The 18733-nt window shown below is 40.6% G+C and overlaps 1 protein-coding gene across 2 annotated transcripts; it reads right to left on the reverse strand.

Moving 5' to 3' along the window:
* Positions 1-1968: 1968 nt before the first annotated feature.
* GHITM (growth hormone inducible transmembrane protein) lies at positions 1969-18431 on the reverse strand. Of its 2 annotated transcripts, XM_006100130.3 has the most exons (8): positions 17927-18414; positions 17057-17156; positions 15843-15954; positions 14820-14961; positions 11615-11723; positions 5916-6104; positions 5291-5462; positions 1969-2264 (listed from the first exon to the last, which is right to left on the reverse strand). In XM_006100130.3, exons 1-8 carry the CDS (start codon positions 18056-18058, stop codon positions 2180-2182), a joined length of 1041 nt encoding a protein of 346 aa, XP_006100192.1. In that variant the 5' UTR covers positions 18059-18414; the 3' UTR covers positions 1969-2179. The 2 variants fall into 2 exon arrangements, with proteins under 2 accessions (XP_006100192.1, XP_023619497.1); XM_023763729.1 differs by lacking the exon at positions 5916-6104 and having other exon boundaries at positions 17927-18431.
* Positions 18432-18733: the final 302 nt, after the last annotated feature.

Genomic DNA, 18733 nt, shown 5'->3' on the forward strand with positions numbered 1-18733 from the left:
CACATTCTATACAGATGAACAATTTTAAAGGAAACATGATGCTAACACTTCAAAGAGCACAAAAAAGTCCAAGGGGTCAGTGTTCTAAGCACAGAACATACGTTGTGAGCAGGAAACCAGGTTTCAAGGGAACTTCTCATTTCTTGCCATCTTTCTCCATGTTCCTCCGTCATCCTCCTGCTGTATGAAATGCCCGTTTTGCGCACTGTAACTACTGTATGTACTTGAAGCCTTCCTCCTGGGACAGCTTGGAAACTCAGTCCTTTGCTCTCGTATAGACACCATAACAAACAATGGCTGTTTGCACGGAGATGTGCCTCCCCTGGCCAGCTAGCATGGTAGACAGTTTTTAATGAAAGGTCTTCACTGTCTTAGCAAATTCAGAAAAAGTAAAAAACTAGGTCACTAAAAAACCAACACCCTTGATTTCCTGGATTAGCTTCTGCCTAAGAGCCATGCTTAAAATTATAGTTTGTTTTGTGTGTGTGATACCATCCAAGCATAAAGATATAAACTCTGGGCTCCAAAATGTGACTGAAGACAAAAGGACCTTTAAGATTTCACTTTAAGGACACACTAACATTGTACCAGAAGCAAAGTAGGAAAAAATAGAATTGTTCTCAGGGGGAAAATAACAAAAACAAATAAACCACTAGCTAAAATGCCCAGTGTTTACGAAGTGACAGCACATGTCACCTGCAGGTGGGCTCTGCTGTCCTCTTCATTTTAGATGAGCAAATGGGCACAGTGCCGTGAAGTAATGCCTGGGTCATGTAGGAAGTAAGTCCAGCTGTCAGTGCATGATCGTAATCACACTGCACTATATATACTATATTGGGAAGAGAATAAGCTGCTTTCTTGAACAAATCCCCTATTCAAAAAATATGCATATGGTTCAGCTGGAAAAATTACAGACCAATCAACATCGGAACCTTTAATATTTCAAAAATAAGTGTCCTCGGTAACTTGATGTGGTTAGAATAGTTTTTTCTGGATTACTGTAATAAATTCTTGTCAAACACACCAATCATCTCAATAATCATACACACTTACTTCATTCATTAAGAACTTCCAAAAATAACTCTTCTGTTCTCAAACACTTACAAATGTCACAAGAGAGTTTAGGAACAGTCTATGAAGGAGAGAAGGAAAATTCTGCCCATTACAATTCTGACTGATGTACTCCATGAAGAAAGAGTAGCTTTGCTTTCCTTCTTTTAGTGCTTCATCTGAGAGGGAACACGAGAAACCAAGTCTCAGGAGAAAAACTCCTTTCACAGTGTAAACCACAACAGGTTTTTCTAATAAAGCTTCAAAAGTTGAAGAGGTGAAAAAAAAACAAGCATGTATTCTATTAAACATTTCAATAAATATGCAAAAAATTCAGCAATTGTTTGTATACTTTGAATATTTTATCCTGAGAATGTATTTTAAGGAATATTTTGTTCTAGAATATTCAAAAGTAAAGCTTGCACATACACGTATTTTATACTAGGAATTCTCCATATGATTACAATTCTGGAGTATCCTAACAATGTCAAACAATGAGAAGCCAACATGGTCACATCTACACTGGAAAGAGGCTTGAAAAGGAACAGCAGGAAATTTTATCACCTATGCCTTTGTTTTGTGCTCAATGCTTTCGTAAGCTCAGGAGAGAAATACTAAAGTGATGACTTGTTTCCAAATAGCAAGTCCTAAAGCCAGTATTCAAAGAAAAGCTGCAGGTGACCCTTTCTTTCTTTCTGGTCCCTTTACCAAACCTCCATGCCACTCATGACATTACTTGTTAATATTATGCATTCCAAAATCTAAACAGGTAAACATAAGTTTGCTAATTTTTACTTAACAAACAAAACAAAACAAATTTAAGATAAAACACTTAAAATTCTCACAACACAAACCTCAGTTTTCACGTTCATTAAAACATTTCAGAATCACTCAAAAATGAGAACTGAACACGGGTGCGCTTATTTGGCAGAGAACTACTGAATTTATTCTCTAGAAGAAAAAGCAGACCTGAAGGATCACATTACTGGGACATTTCAAACATGATGACAAGTTCTTATCTTCTAAACTTCAACAAAAGCTGCTTCAATAAACTACTTAATGAATACCTGCCCTACTAGACAAGCCAGGAGGAATCTGACGCATTAACGATGTCAGAAGCGGAGTCACTTCACTTCTTTCTGCTGTTTCCAGTTGCTAGAATAGTGGCAACTCGCATAAATATATTTAATGTATCCATGTAGATTCCCAGCATCCTAGAAAAGAAAATAATACCTGCTTAAGTATGTAATTCTAATAACAATGACAACAACTATTTCTTAATCTAGGAAAGAAGAAAAAGCAATACTGATTATTTAACTTAGGTATATAAGATGAACATTTTAAAACAAGATATGCCAACTAAGGAAGTCCTCGACAAGAAAATAGTCAAGATTTTCTTCTGGTAGATTAATCTTTTAAATGGCAATGAGCAGTTTAAAAATCATTATTTTATCCTCTAATACTCTACTATAAGTATAATATCTTGATGGGGGGGTGGGAGGGAGGACAATACAAGAATCAAACAAAACCAAAGAAACACCTTTACAAAAATGTGTTAGACACAAGTCTGGCATTTTTAAATATAATATACCCTTCCCTTAAGGCCCTACTCCCCCTTCATCCAAAGAAACTGTTATGAATCTGTAAGCATTATAGCAGCATTTTAAAAACCATCATTACAGTTTTAGTATTAAAAAAAAAAGACAAATAAATTGAGTTGTATGAGTTCTTTATATATTTTGGATATTAACCCCTTGTTGGAGCTGTCGGTTGCAAATATCATCTCCCATTTCTATTCATTGCCTTTTTGTTTTGTCGGCAGTTTCTTTTGCTGTGCAGAAGCTTTTTTGTTTGATATAGTCCCATTCATTTATTTTTGCCTTTCCTTCCCTTGCCTTTGGGGTCAAATTCCTGATATGTTCTCTATGACCAAGGTCTATAAATTTAGTACCCATGCCTTCTTCTATGTACTTTATTGTTTCAGATCCTATATTTAGGTCTTAATCCATCCTGAATTAATTTTTGTACATGGGACACCAGACAAAAAACCTAATTGAAAAATGAGCAAAGGATCTCAACAAACACCTCTCCCAAGAAGACATATAAGCAACCAACAGATATATGAAAAAAGATTCAACTTCATCAACTATTAGTGAAATGCAAATCCAAACTACAATAGGATACCACCTCACACCTGGTAGAATGGCTATTATCAACAAGACAAGTAATAACGAGTGTTGGAGAGGTTGTGAAGGAAAAGGAACCCTCATTCACTGCTGGTAGGAATGCAGCCACTATGCAAAACAGTATAGCGGTTCCTCGAAAAATTAAGAATAGTTACCATATGACCTAGCAACATCTACCTGAAAAACTCTAAAACATTTATTCATAAAGATATACGCTGCCCTATGGTCACTGCAGCATTATTCATGGTGGCCAAGACATGGAGACAACCAGTGTCTTTGGTAGACGACTGGGTAAAGATGTGGTACATATACTAGTACATAATGAGATACTACTCAACTATAAGAAAAGGTGAAATACTGTCATTTGCAACAACATGGATGGACCTTGAGAATATCATGCTAAGCGAAATAAATCAATCAGAAAAAGCTAAGAAACATGTGATTTCACTAATATGAGGGATCTAAAACTGAAACTCAGAGACAGACCAACAATAGGATGGTGATTACCAGAGGGGGGCAGAGAGTAAAGGGGCCAAGTATATGGTGACAGAAGATGATTTGACTTTGCATGGTGGGTGCACCACTCAATAAACAGATCATCCAATATAATAAAAGGCTAATATGCAAATTGACTGAACGGTGGAAAGACCATGTGCTCCCACAGGGGGAGTGCCGCTCAGCCGGAAGCCAGACTCACAGGGAGGAGGCCTAACCTGTCAGTCGGACATCCCCTGAGGGCTCCTGGACTGCGAGAGGGTGCAGCCCGGGCTGAGGAAACCCCCCCCCCCCCCCACAGAGTGCACGAATTTTGTGCACCCGGCCTCTAGTGGATTATAAAAATGTACACTTGAAGCCTATATGGTCTTATTAACCAGTATCACTCCAACAAAGATAATTTAAAAAAATTGCTTTAGCCCACCTGGCATGGTTTAGTGGTTGAGTGTCAACCTATGAACCAGGAGGTCACAGTTAGATTCCCAGTCAGGGCCACATGCCCAGGTTGCGGGCTCAAGACACCCCCCCCCACCCCCCCACCCCCCCGGCCCCGAGTGGTGGGAGGGAAGGGCATGTAGGAGGCAATAAAAAATATTTTTAAAAAGTAAGTTACTTTAAAAATATGTGGTAACACCATGAAACTCAAAGAAAATTGCTTAATAAAATAACCTACTTTGGTGGAGAAAAGGAAAAAAGCATTATTATGTAACACCTAATATCAGTTAAATTTGAATATCTCCAAATGAAATTTCCATACTAAGGTATTTCTAATTTTTAGTAAAAGTCTTTTCGATTAGACATTTCAAGTCAATTATTTACACTTTCCAATGAATACCCAACTAATACATCTTTTCTTCAGTTCTAAAGTCTATTAAATATTAAAATTAATTGGCCAACAAGAACACCATCAGGCTAATTATTCTGAATTAACTGAATACCTAAATATTACTTAGTTGCAACAGAATAAAATTTCTATGGATACACAGCTTACTAGAGAGAGAATAGACCAAACAGCAATAGAAATAAAATAGTAAAATCTGACAAAGCCATTGTTGTGGGTTGAAATCAAAAGGTATGTCCAAGTCTTAATCCTTGGTTATTTGTGAATGTGACTCTATTTGGGAGTGCCGCTGGATCTTTGCGAATATAATTAAGATGTGAGTTGAGGTGAATACTGGAGTAGGGTGGGCCTTAATCAAATATGACTCCCGTTCTCATAAGAAGAGGAGAGACAGCAACAGACAGGACAGGAAGAACGCCGTGTGCAGACAGAGAGGTCAGAGTGATGCATCTACAAGCCAAGGAATGCTGGCTCTGCCAAGAAGGCAGGAGAGTCAAGGAACAGACCCTCCCACAGAGGCCTCTGAAGGTGCCAACGCTGAGGACACCTTGATTTCAGACCTCTAGCTTCTACAACTGTGAGAGAATACATTTCTCTTGTTTTAAACCACCCAGTTTGTACCGTTTGTTATGGCAGCCCTAAGAAACTAATATAATCATAAAACAGGACAAAATGAAACAAATGTCTTTATATAACAAAGACATTAAAGACTACTTACGAATTGATGGGATCATATTTTTGAACTCCATACACTGGCACTATTTCTGCACGCTTGATGACTTTCTGCGTGTCATACAGAAGGAACATGCTGAAAAGAGCTAATCCACCATAAATTGCCACCGAGTACAGAGTGGCACCAGCCACAGTGGTAGGTGGAAGAAACATAGATCCTGAAATCAAAACGGGGAAAAAAGGTTATTTTAAAACAGGGACTTTTCTCTAACTATATATATAGTTAATGCTATTTTTAAATTTTTTCTTTGGTATACCAACATAAAAAAGCATCTCAGTTATAAGCATGGTCTAATTTTATATACATACAATTCAAAACCCATGATACTCATTTCTGCAAAGGGTGGCTTACCCACATTACAGGAAGGCTCTTGCATCAGAGCAATGCTCATGTTCTGCAGACCAACTTAGCCATTTTAGGTGCATTTGGTAAACCAATAGTAATGATTTGCTATGATGCCAAATAAGAAAATCCAGTCTAATTAGCACAGATCTTTTAACCAACTTTAAAAAATGACCAAATATATTCCCCCCAGTAGGAAACCTGAGTACATAAGATGATTTTGGTACATCACGAACCAAGAACCAACTGTCAAAGCACAGTGGCTTACCCAGTGAGGACACAAAGACGAGGCCCAGGCCCACTCCCAGGGGTGCTCCCATGTTCAGAAACTTCTCACTGGGTGCACACATGGCCACAGTGGAGAGGCCACCTACGACGCCTGCCGTGTACCATGCAGCTCTGATGAGAAGAGGCCCCCCTAATATCGTCAGAGGAGCCACCACTGCGCCCATCACACCTAGAGAAAGCAAGTGGTTTTTACTAAACAACCAAAGGGAAAATGCCATTTCTAACATGGCCTTTGAATGTATTTTACCTTATGTTAAACAGTACGATACGAAAAGCCTTCCCCTTATTTAGGTAACACTACCCCCACAATCCTACAACCAAAACTTGGGACTATCCAGATTCTAAAATCACAGCAGCAGCATTATTCCTAGTCAAACAGCCACAACTCACAAGTACAAATACTAACCTACATTTTTAGTGACTTTGTCAAATTCCATGCTGTAGTTAATTTTTTGGATTCAAACCTAACTTTAGTCTTAAACAAAGTAAGATGAGAAAATGAGTATATTATGCTAATCTTAAATGTGGCTCAGGGTTGAATGTTGACCTATGAACCAGGAAGTCACGGTTCAATTCCCGATCAGGGCATATGCCCAGGTTGTGGGCTTGATCCCCAGTAGGGGACATGCAGGAGGTAGCTGATCAATAGTTCTCTCCAATCATTGATGTTTCTTTCTCTTTCTCCCTCTCGCTTCCTCTCTGAAATCAATAAAAAAATATGTATTTTTAAAATGTAGAAACTTCAAGGACACTGCTGTTACATTGTGTAATAAGGAATGAAATCTTAACTTGTAAAAAGTAATTTAAGTTGTCATTATAAACAGCCTCATAAAATTACAGTGAAAGTTATCAATATAATTAACCAAGTAAATAGAATTCAACTGAAAAATAAATCTTGCCCTGACCAGTCTGGCACAGTGGTAAGAGCCTTGGCCCTCAGACTGAAGGGTCCGAGTTCGATTCCTGGTCTAGGCATGTACTTGGGTTACAGGCCCGCATGTGCAGGAGGCTTACCTATCAATGTGTCTCTCTCTCCCCTCCCCCTTACCTCTCTTCCATTCTCTCTAAAAATCAATGGAAAAAATACCCTCAGGTGAGAATTAACCAAAAATAAATAAATAAACAAACAAACAAATGAATCTTAGATAAGGCATTATTTCAGTGGTGAGTAGGACAAGTTACCCCTTTCTTAAACATTAGATGTGTATAGTTTAACTCACAGAATAGGCACAGAGCTGTCTTCATACTAAAATTTCAATACTAGTGTGTTCCTTTTGTGAGAATAACATTTCTAGATCAAGTAGTAAGGTAATTAATTGTATTTCATGATGAATAACTTTAAAATATTTTTTGCTCTAGGAAAAGATACTAAATAAAAATTCTTCTGTATAATATTTCTGTTGGGATTTCCATCAGTTTTACATTTGATAGCAAAATTTTTATCAAAACTTTTAAGGAGACTGTTCAGAGACTTTTCAATGACACTTTCTCATAAAAATCTTAAGTGGTTATAGCTGTGTGCTGCTTAAGGACAAATCAATTATAAAACTAACAAGGATAGCTCATCATTATTGTGAATGAAAACAGGAATTCAGCAAATTGGTTCAACCACTGTAGAAAACAAGTGTGGACGTTCTTCAAAAATTATAGCCAGAACTACCATATGATCCAGCAATCCCACTTCTGGGTTTATATCAAAAGAAATTAAAATCAGGATCTCATAGAAATAGCTACATTTCCATGTTCACTGCAGTATTATTCACAATAGTCAAGATTAAAAAACCTAGGTGTCCATCAATGGATAAATGGGTAAAAATATATACATATACAATGGAACATTATTCAATCATAAAAAATAAAATCTTGCCATTTTTGTCAACATACATGGACCTCGAAGGCAATATGCGAAGTGAAATAAGTCAGACAGAGAAAGAAAAATACAGTATTATCTCACTTATACGTAGAATCCAAGAGTCAAACTCAGAGAAACAGAGAGTATCCTGGTGGTTACCAGGTGTTTGCGGGGTTGGGGGTAGGGGGTTGGGGGTGATGGGGGAACTGTGGAGCTATTGGTAAAAAATATAAACTTCCAGTTCTATGATTAACAAGTTTGAGGATTTAATGTACAACATGGTGACATTAAAATAAACAAATGGAGACTAGATGTGAACGTTCCCTAGGCAGATAAAACCAGTTTAGTCATAAAAATAAAGCTCAATTTAGTTTATTTTACAAGATTAACTTGACCTGGGTCATTTCCTGCTTATGCCTCTAGAAGTCATTAGCAAAATTTGAACTGTTTCCCCAGGCTGATAGGAGGTAACTGCAGAAAATTCTATTATAACCAATCCCTGTGAAGAACAAACAGCCAGCCCTAACCGGTTTGGCTTAGTGGAAGGTCGGACTGAAGGGCCCCAGATTTGATTCTGGTTAAGGCATGTACCTTGGTTGCAGGCACATCCCCAGTAGGGGGCGTGCAGAAGGCAGCCGATCGATGTTTCTCTCTCATTGATGTTTCTACCTCTCTATCCCTCTCCCTTCCTCTGTTAACACTTGGAGTGCGGGAAACAAGTTAAGTCGGCTCGCGTGAATTGCGTGTACTCCGCAGGAGCCATCTTTAACTCGGTTCATATAGATTTGCGGTGGAGTGCGGGAAGCGTGTAAACTCGGGCCGATTGTAACTGCGTATTACCAAATATTTGTTTGTAATCCACCCTTTTGGTGGATGGAACAAAACCAAAAGACAGAGCCATCTTATATTTTGGCGGGAAATTCACCCGCATTCCAAGTGTTAAAATAAAAAAAGTTAAAAAAAAAAAAAAAAAGAAGAACCACCAACCACTGCTTTCTCACTATATAAGTTGCTTTATAATACTAGAGGCCTGGTACATGAAATTCGTGCCCTCGGGGGATGTCCAAATGATGGCTTAGGCCCGCTCCTCTGCTGCAGAGGCGGGAGAGGCTCCCACCACGGCTGCTGCGCTCGCCAGCCGTGAGCCTGGCTCACGGCTTCTGCCTGAGCGGTGTTCCCCCGTGGGAGTGCACTGACCACCAGGGGACGGCTCCTGCATTGAGGGTCTGCCCCCTGGTGGTCAGCACGTGTCATAGCCACCAGTCTTTCTGCTGTTCGGTCGATTTGCATATTAGCCTTTTATTATATAGGTCCAGAGGCCCGGTGCACAAAAATTTGTGCACTTGGTGGGGGGAGAGGGGGGGTCCCTCAGCCCGGCCTGTGCCCTCTCGCAGTCTGGGATCCCTCGGGGGATGACCACCTGCTGGCTTAGGCCCAGGGAGTCTAGTTTTTGATAGTTGCTGGGAGGGTGCCTACATGATCAGCTTTCAATAAAAACCTTGGGCCTGGCCTGTCTGGCTTAGTGGTTAAGTATTGACCTATGAACCAGGAGGTCACAGTTTGATTCCTGGTCAGGGCACAGGTCTGGGTTCCAGGCTTAATTCCCAGTGTGGGGCATGCAGGAGACAGCCAATCAGTGATTCTCTCTCATCATTGATATTTCTATCTCTCCCTCTCCTTTCCTCTCTGAAATTAATAAAAATATATTTACAAATAAATAAATAAATAAACTAAAAATAAAAACCTTAGACACTGAGTCTCTACTGGCTTCCCTGGGCAGAAAAACTACACGTTCCTCCTCTTTTCCCATTCTTGGTGTGCCCCCCCAAGAAGGAGAGCATTGAAAGATCATGTAGTTCTCCAACTCCAGACTCTGCCTTTATCTTTCCCCCTTGCTGATTCAGTTGTGCATCCTTTCATTGTAATAAACCTCACCTCTGAGTACTAAACAATTGCTGAGTGAATTAGTGGTCTTAAGGACCCCACCCCCACAACACACATAAAATACCGACTCAAGCCCTAACCGGTTTGGCTCAGTGGATAGAGTGTCGGCCTGCAGACTGCAAGGTCCCAGGTTCGATTCCGGTCAAGGGAATGTACCGGGGTTGCGGGCACATCCCCAGTGGGAGGTGTGCAGGAGGCAGCTGATCGATGTTTCTTTCTCATCGATGTTTCTAACTCTCTCTCCCTCTCCCTTCCTCTCTGCAAAAAATCAATAAAACATATTAAAAAAAAATACCCACTCAAGTAATTTATATGCTACAATGACATCAGATTAAAAGGGGTTTTTTAAGCAAAGCAGGTAGAAATGCTTAATTCAATTCAACAAGTGACTAAGAGACTAAGGCAGTGGTTCTCAACCTTGGCTGCACATTAGAATCAGCTGGGAATCTTTTTAAAATCCTGATTTCTGGGCCTCATCCTCCGGAAATTCTGTTTCTTTGTTACTAATGTTGTGGCCCCACCCCATAACAAAGAAACAGAATTTCTGGGGGATGAGGCCCAGAAATCAGGATTTTAAAAAGATTCCCAGGTGATTCTAATGTGCAGCCAAGGTTGAGAACCACTGGACTAAGGACAGAGGGAAGAGGGGGAGAGAGTTAGAAGGGAAGAGGGAGAAATCAATGATGAGAATTACTGATTGGCTGCCTCTTGCCTATTTATCCGAGATAAAAAGACACTAACCCTGTTTTCTCAAGGAACTCATTGTCTAAAATGGGAAACAGGTGCAAAATTACTCAGTAGCCAAGAGATTTAGAAACATAAATGTAAATGTTAAAATTCAGATGGCGAGAATTTTGGTGATTCAATGAAAGTCTTATTAACAAATGCACATTCTAGTATTCTAAATAATTTTTTTCTGAAAAGCAGGTCATTGGTAATAGAAGAAAAGGGACCATCTCCCTCCCAACCAGTGATTTTTCCTGCAAAGCTCCAGGGAGAACATCTATGATAGAATAATCTAACACCCAAGAGACTTGAAAACAAGGTTGGGAAATCATGCTGTCTCATAGTTAGCAAAATAAAGATAGCATAGGAATCATATAAATTACATATTTCACCCCAGAGTTGTTACTGAGTGCCAAAAACCTGATTTTCATTTACTAACCATGCTAGAACACTTCAGAGTCTGTTTCCCTGGAAATTTCAGGGAAATGTTTATACAATGTCTTGTTTTGTGGTAGAAAACATGCACCTAAGCATTTTTGTTTCTCAGTCTGGTTGGCTCTTTATTCAACCTAGAAACAAACTATTCCAGGAAACTTGAGGCAGAAAACTTTGTCTGAACTTTCAAATATTTGTCTTGCAACAATTAAGAAAAAATTCACTACATCTACCTACAAGGATATGAAAACTGCCCTGCAACAGCACGGCTGACAGCCTTTGCTGCCCAATGTTACCTTGTGCCAAGAACTATCCTAAACGCATCAGACACAAACGTGTATTTCCAAACAGTTTTTTGACTGCTTTCTTGAAATACTGCACTGCAAAAACCTCCTCTTCTTCTTCTTTTCACCATTTTAATTTTTTTAAAGATACACAATATAAACAATTCTCAAATGATGGGTATCAGGTCTGAAATCCTCCTGGTATTAGATGAAACACAGAAAAGAAAATCTCTGCATGTACTAGACTATACAGGAGGCAAGTGTAATACTGGGGATGTCCCTGGTCTTAGTATATAAACAGTAGTAAGTAGAAAATTACAAGTGTTTTCTAAACATGAAGCTTAACTAAATTATGTACAAAGCATTTATGATTGTGAAAAGCCACCTCAAAGGTAGTATTCAAGATTTTTTTAATAACAACTGAAAACTAGAACATACCAGAATGCAGTAACCAAGCAAGATGCTTTGGGCCTGGGCTCCGGTCATAAGGTATTGATTGTACCAGCATTCCAGCTCCAATCATGGCTGCAAAGGTTGCACCAATTGTCTGAAAGACACATATTACTAAGAAAAATCTATCTTTATACAATAACAAAGTAGAAACCCACAAGTTCTAATTTTCAGTTAGTGTTTCCAAGAAACCATGTTTTCCCAACATATTAAAGGCCTTTATTTCCGTTTGGCCAAGTTACAAGAGTGCCAGTGCCCTTAAATTTGCCGACAGCTTTAAGTGAATGAGTTAAGCTTTGACTAATAACATCATCTTTAAAAAACTTTATTATTTTTAGACAAAGGTTTCACAAAATCTCTTTAAAAGTCCCAGAATTATTTTAAATTATATTTTAGTATAGCACTAATAGCATTTAAAAATATTAGTCATGATATACCAATTAAAATATATACAGCACACTTGCTAAAAGAAACCTGAAAAAATAAAAGCACATGGAAAAGATGAGAAATAAGACTGCTTCTCTCCTTCAAACTTTCTGGCTGACTTGGTCCTTTCCTTTTCTTTGCCTTCGATTTCCATTGTTATGACTTGTAAAGATCCCTTGTGTATATAACAAGAAAGAAATATAGGTAATGGAAGAAAGATGATAATATCCAGGAAATTTAAAGGAAAAACTGTAAACTTGTAGCTTTTGGACAGAATCAGGTAGCAGGTATTTGGCCAATTACTAAAAAAACACCATAACTGAACGCGAATGCTCCTGGTTGGGAAGGCTTTTCTCCAGATTGCTAAGAATCCCCTGCGATGCTCCAGACCTGCCTCATCGTCTGCACTGTCTGTCTGACACGCAGGCACCTACTGCTTTAATTCACATTAAACAGAAAAGCATGCCGAGTTCTATTCTAACATTTTCCAATGCACAATTACTAAAAACTACTTCATACATCTCTGTGCAAAGCATTTTCAGGTTATTTATCACAATTTACACATTTTTTTCTTTTAAGGTCCTTCATGATCCAGTTCCACTTTTTGCCTTTCAGCTTTCCAGTCTCCACTCCAGCTGCAGGGAACTAGTAGGGCTACAGACATGCCTCCGGCTCATGCCTCTGCAATTCTGTCCATTGTGCCCAAGAACTCTTTCCTGTCTGACTTACTCAAGGACTTCCCTTTGTCTGGGAAAGTTTATGGTGGGTCCCCTTGCTGCCAAGAGGTGTCAGATGACTCTCCTCTGTTCCAAAGACACTTAGTAGAGTGATCAGTGTCTACAGACATGGCATCCCCCCCAAAGACTACATCTTCACCACTGTAGCATCTGTCTGGCTTTCTAAACTTTTACTTAAGTACGAGAGCAAAAGCACATGAGAGTGATCTAATGCCCATAGGGAGTTGAGACTATGGCCCATGCACAAACCTTCTTTAACGTCTTATTTTAGGGGCTAAACTCCTTTGCATATCTTGATCTCCCTCATATAGCCATGCTTGCTTAATTACAAAAGGTACTATTGTAAATTACGTACTACTGATTAAACTAACATTCCTGGTGAGAATGCACATGCTTATTCTCTGTTTTCTAGAACCTGTAGGGTAGGCCAGTGGTCGGCAAACTCATTAGTCAACAGTATGACGATTGAAATTTCTTTTGAGGGCCAAATTTTTTAAACTTAAACTATATAGGTAGGTACATTGTTATTAACTTAATTAGGGTACTCCTAAGGCTTAGGATGAGCCACACTCAAGGGGCCAAAGAGCCGCATGTGGCTCGCGAGCTGCAGTTTGCCGACCACGGGGCTAGGCAATTCATGACACCCATCTGAGAAGTAATATCCTAAGAATACTGACTGTCCACATGGCTGTGCTACTGTAAGTGTTTCTCCTTTTGGAATGTATAATGTTGTGGAAATATTACAGATTTGGAGGTTAGATGGATTTGGGCTACCGGTGGAGAATGGTTTGCCATGGGACATCTCTAAGTATTACATAGACGAGGGGTGGGCAAACTTTTTGACTCGAGGGCCACAATGGGTTCTTAAACTGGACCGGAGGGCCGGAACAAAAGCATGAATGGAGTGTTTGTGTGAACTAATATAAATTCAAAGTAAACATCATTACACAAAAGGGTACGGTCTTTTTTTTTTTAGTTTTATTCATTTCAAACGGGCCGGCCCGTGGGCCGTAGTTTGCCCACGGCTGACATAGACTCTCCCATCTTCCCTTCCAGTCCAGCCTCACATTGTTCTAGTTCACACTCTTATCATCAGATCTTGCAAAGGCAGAGCTAGTACGCCAGCTCTTCCACATTAGTTCTCCATGCTCGAATACCATCAGCCTCTTGCTGTTCCAGTTATCTGTAATGGCCTCCCACTGCTTAGGCACTCCTCTCAGCTTGCCAATCACACAGCCCCTTTCTGTCTTCTTCACACACCAACCCTCAAATATGCTAATGAACTGTAAAGTCATTTTTAATGACTGCTTTCTTTGCTCAAGCTGTTTTGCAAACTTGGACTACCCTTGTACTCTCCTAAAATAAGAAATGCCAGGCTTCAATGGCCCTGATGAGATAAAACTGTCCTTCATGGAACTTCCCTACTAGTCCAAGACAAAAATAATCTTTCCACTGATTTTAAACTTTCTACTTCTTATTGTATATTCTTTACCACTTACTCTAGTTTATTTCTTCAACCAGAGAGTAGAAAAATAGTCACCACACTTGAAATCAGTTTTTGGTATCTAGTAAAATAACAAATGCACAAGAAACACTCATTCAATATTCCTTATACAGGGTCAAGAAAACTCAGAATAGTTGTGGCACTTTCTACTTTTAATAGTATAGAATGTTAGGGTTTTTGTGATATGCATTTCCCACTGACCTGGAATCCCCCTTAATTTTAGTAAATTGCTATAAGATATGCAAAATACAGGCAGTTTGGTATCTGCTGCTAGGTAGGACATTCCTGTAAGTTTGGTTTCCAACCCCTTTGCCACTATAAAATACGTATTCAACAAAGAATAGCTGATGTACTTCACTGTGTACTTCTTACTCTATCTCAGCTGCACTACTAATTTCATATATTATTTGAACAAAAACCTGTTCAATTTAGTAAGGTATTCTTTCCCTTTAACACCCGTCCCAGTATTTTTTGTCTAATCTTTTGATATGGAGTAGAAAAGGTAAACAAAAACAAGCTGACTTACCACCCAAGAGCCTCTCATCATGAAGTTCATGAGAACAGGAGTTCTGCTCACTGCCAGGGCTGACAAGGCTGTTAAACCAATGCTTCCTGCTAAGTACATGTAGGTAGAATGAATTCTATCCTTCACATACTGAGGCCAAATTCTGTAAAAAAAAAAAAAAAAAAAAGTTAATTTATAAGATTCTGAATGTGAATTTTGGTTGAATCAGATTAGCTGGGAGGTCTTGGGAAATATGTTACTGCTCTAAATCTTATTCACCTCATTTGGAATGGAAATGATGCATACATTGAAGTAAAACGTAAATGATAAAAGACATATAAGGGGGCGGGGGAGAATGGGTGGAGGTGGAAGAGGGCACAGAGGGGATAAATGGTGATGGAAAGGTTTGAAAAAATTAAAATAAAATAAAAAACACACAAAAAAGAATGAGATATATGCATTCTACAAAATGCTGAACTTCAAAAACATTGTGCTAAGTGAAAGAATCCAGGCCCAAAGGACCACACACAGCATGATTTTATTCTGACTACATGTCCAAAAAAGGTAAATCTACAAAGGCAAAAAGAAGATTAATGGTTTCCTGGGACTGGGGATGGAAGGGTTACAATTAAGCATAAGGGATCTTTTCGAAGTGATGGGAATGTTCTAAAACAGCTGTGGTGATAGCTGAACCTCTATACATTCAAGAATCACTGAATTGTATACTCATAATGGGTGAACTTATATAAATTATGCCTTAATAAATCTGCTTTAAAAAATAAGCACGACCATAATAATAAAAGACATAAGCATTTGGCTTATATACAAAGTGACACATTTTCTCCTTACCTGAATACATATAACCTTGGAAAAAGAAGTTTATTTAGGTTTGAATAGGTCATGGAAACAAGAGATTCTATCTGTACTCATTTTTCTCCTACACAAGAAGACTAGACATAAAACATTCCCAAAGTGGCCAAAGGTAAGTATGAGAAGAAAATTGGAGGCTTTAAGGCTAGAACTGTTTGGGAACAATTTACTTACACAGCCTTTTCAATTGCTCCAATCTCATTAGACATTCCCAAGCCATAGTAGCACAATGCACCAAGGCCAACAGCAGCCCCTCCAGCAATAAACCATCTTCCCATCTGATCAACTGCAGAACACAGGAGGAAATGCAGGTTAACACCGTCATGCTTTAACTAAATTAAAATGCTGGCAGTAAGCCCTTCCCCATACTTACAGTAAATGAGGGAAATCAAACTATACACCACACTTCTTTGTAATAGCTATAATTAGTATATATAGAAATGGCCTTAGAATTAGGGGACTAGTAAGAACACTGCTGAAACATAGGTGTAATAATTAGTACAAAAAGGATCAGACTTGGTTAAACTTTCATCTCACTCCAACAAAATTAGAGGCAGTGTATCTGTAGATGTGGGGAGACTTCTGTGATACGTTATTTTACTCATAAGAGTTTGGGGTATGTTCTCATGACAATTAGAAAGCAAAGATGAGAAAGAGCCCTGGCTGGGTAGCTCAGCTGGTTAGAGTGTCATCCCGATACTCCAAGGTTTCGGGTTCGACCCTTGTTCAGGGCACATACAAGAATCAACCAATGAATGCATATAAAGTAGAATAGATGTTTTTTTTTCCCCTCTCTCTCCCCCTTCCTCTCTCTCTAAAATCTATCAAGCAATAAAATAATTTTAAACATGAGAAAGAAATGTTAAGAGTTAGATCGCATTGTGTCTACAGTGACTTAACAAAGATGGTGCTTTATATGGAGTCAAGAAAAAAAGAATCAAAGAAAAACATAACCCATGCTTATGCCGCTCAATTAAGGGAGAGGGTGCTTTTGCTTTTAATACTAAGAAAGAAACAATTTATTAACTCTAACTGGTTAAAGGTATTCATAAAGACCAGCTTACTCCCTTTAGTCTAAATTTGTTCACAAACGTTACTATTCCATGGCTATAGGATTCATATAATTTGGTTTCTAGGGCCAATTTACTGACCAGAAATACCCCAAGGGATACCAATGAGGGCTGTCTCCCGCATAATAGATGGACATTTTGCAAGGTTAAGGAGCCTGGGCTGGCTTTGGGTAGATTAACAATCTAGTTTCTCAACTTGCAAAGCTGAATTGCAAACTGTGAACCGAAGGTCCTGCTTCCGAGAGGCCTCTAGGGCAGCCAGTTAATAGGACCCTCCCTCAACACTAGGCTTTTATGAAGATCTGGTCAGGCACCTACTTTTAAATATTTTTTCCATTGACGGTTCCAATGCTGCTTCCTTGAGTTCTTGTCCGGTTTTCCCACGCCGGATCCCAATTCTTGTTTTGGTGGCATATTCCTGATACACATGAAAACAAGACATACACCACCCACAACAAAACAGAAAGTTAACGATAAGACAGGGATCTCGTTACACTAGAAACCTCCATATAAAGTTGGTGCTTTATATGCATGTACTTTCACTATTAAAGTACGGTAGCCAATTTAAATGTTAAATGAAGACCCTATTGTATTTGTGCTCTATCTTCAAAGTGACTTGCTAATTCTTTATAACAACTTCTTAGTTTAAGTTTTAGAATGTACATTTCATAAACTACAGACTTTATTAGCTACATTTTTTTAATCTGGAAAATGGGCTCAAGAAAGTTTCTTTCAACATAAAGCCAAAAGGAGGAACGACTACTACCTCCATTTTAGCTCCTTTTCAACAGTGAAACGGTCCATTGAAAAGGTAAATCTCTTCTAGGTTCTGTATACTTCTCTGAATGCCAGGAGGAATCTATCATCTAAGGAAATCGCTTTCTCTCTTACGGGACAGCTGACTATTTCCTAACAAAAGCTGGAATGACACATTTCGTCCGTGATTGGCAGCGGGTGCTAGTCCCCGGCAAGTCCCTCCTCTCGGCTCCCCCATCGCTCCCATCCCCCCTGGTGATTTCCATGAGAAACCGAGAGCTGCAAAAACGGAGGCGTCCGGTTCCTTTCTCTTTCACACGAGATGAAGATGGAACAAAAAGACACAACACTAATGGGAGGAAGCGCGAATCCGGGGCTTCCTCAGGCAACTGCTCCGGGAAATGCCTGGCGGCGGGGCGGGGCGGTCCTTACCCGGCCGGGGGCGGAGGGCCACGGGCCCTGCCCGCCGGGGCCCCGCAGCCCGGGGGCGGCCTTGGTGGGCAGGCCCTGGCGGAAGGCCCTGGGCGGCAGCGTCCGGAGACACGCGAGCCTGGCGGCCAGCATGGCGCAGGTGCTGGGGGGACAGACAGAGGCCACCGTGAGCCGGCGAAGGGGCGGACTCACGTAGCTCCCAGATGTTAAACCCCTGCGCGTCTGGTTAATTCAGGAAACTCATCCGACAAAACCCAGAGACGAGCAACTCTCAAGGTCGTCCTGCATCGCAAGGTGACCAGACATCAACGGGACCCAAGCACATTTCTGCCAAACATGCCGAAAACGACTTCCCTTCCAACAGGATGTAAAATGTTCCAGTTCTGAAACCTCCCGGTGCGCCCGTAGGTGTGGATCCCGAGGCTCGCTCTGCGGGTCCCAACGCTCCCCGCTCCGGGGGGGCCGCACCCGAAGCTCAACTCCCGCTCAACACGCCCGTCCCCGGGAACCCCGAGCTCCAGCCCGGTCCGCCGGCACCAGCCCGCCTGCCCTCGCGGGGACGCCTTCGGGCCCCGCACCGACCAGAGGCCCGGCTCGCGGGGCCCTGCCCCAGGACGGGGCGGCCGCCGGCGCCGCAGCCGGAGGGGCCCCGGGAGTCCGGACCGGGGACTTCGGATCCTGGGCCTCCAGGCGCCGGAGAGGCCGCGCCAGCCCCGGGGCCGCTACGAGCGCCCGGCGAGGCTTGGTCTCGTCCACGCATCCCACACGGCGCGGGCACCTCTTCTTTGCCGGGCGGCGGGTTGACTC

This window comes from Myotis lucifugus, unplaced genomic scaffold, assembly GCF_000147115.1.
Source record: "Myotis lucifugus unplaced genomic scaffold, Myoluc2.0 scaffold_299, whole genome shotgun sequence".
NCBI lineage: Eukaryota > Metazoa > Chordata > Mammalia > Chiroptera > Vespertilionidae > Myotis > Myotis lucifugus.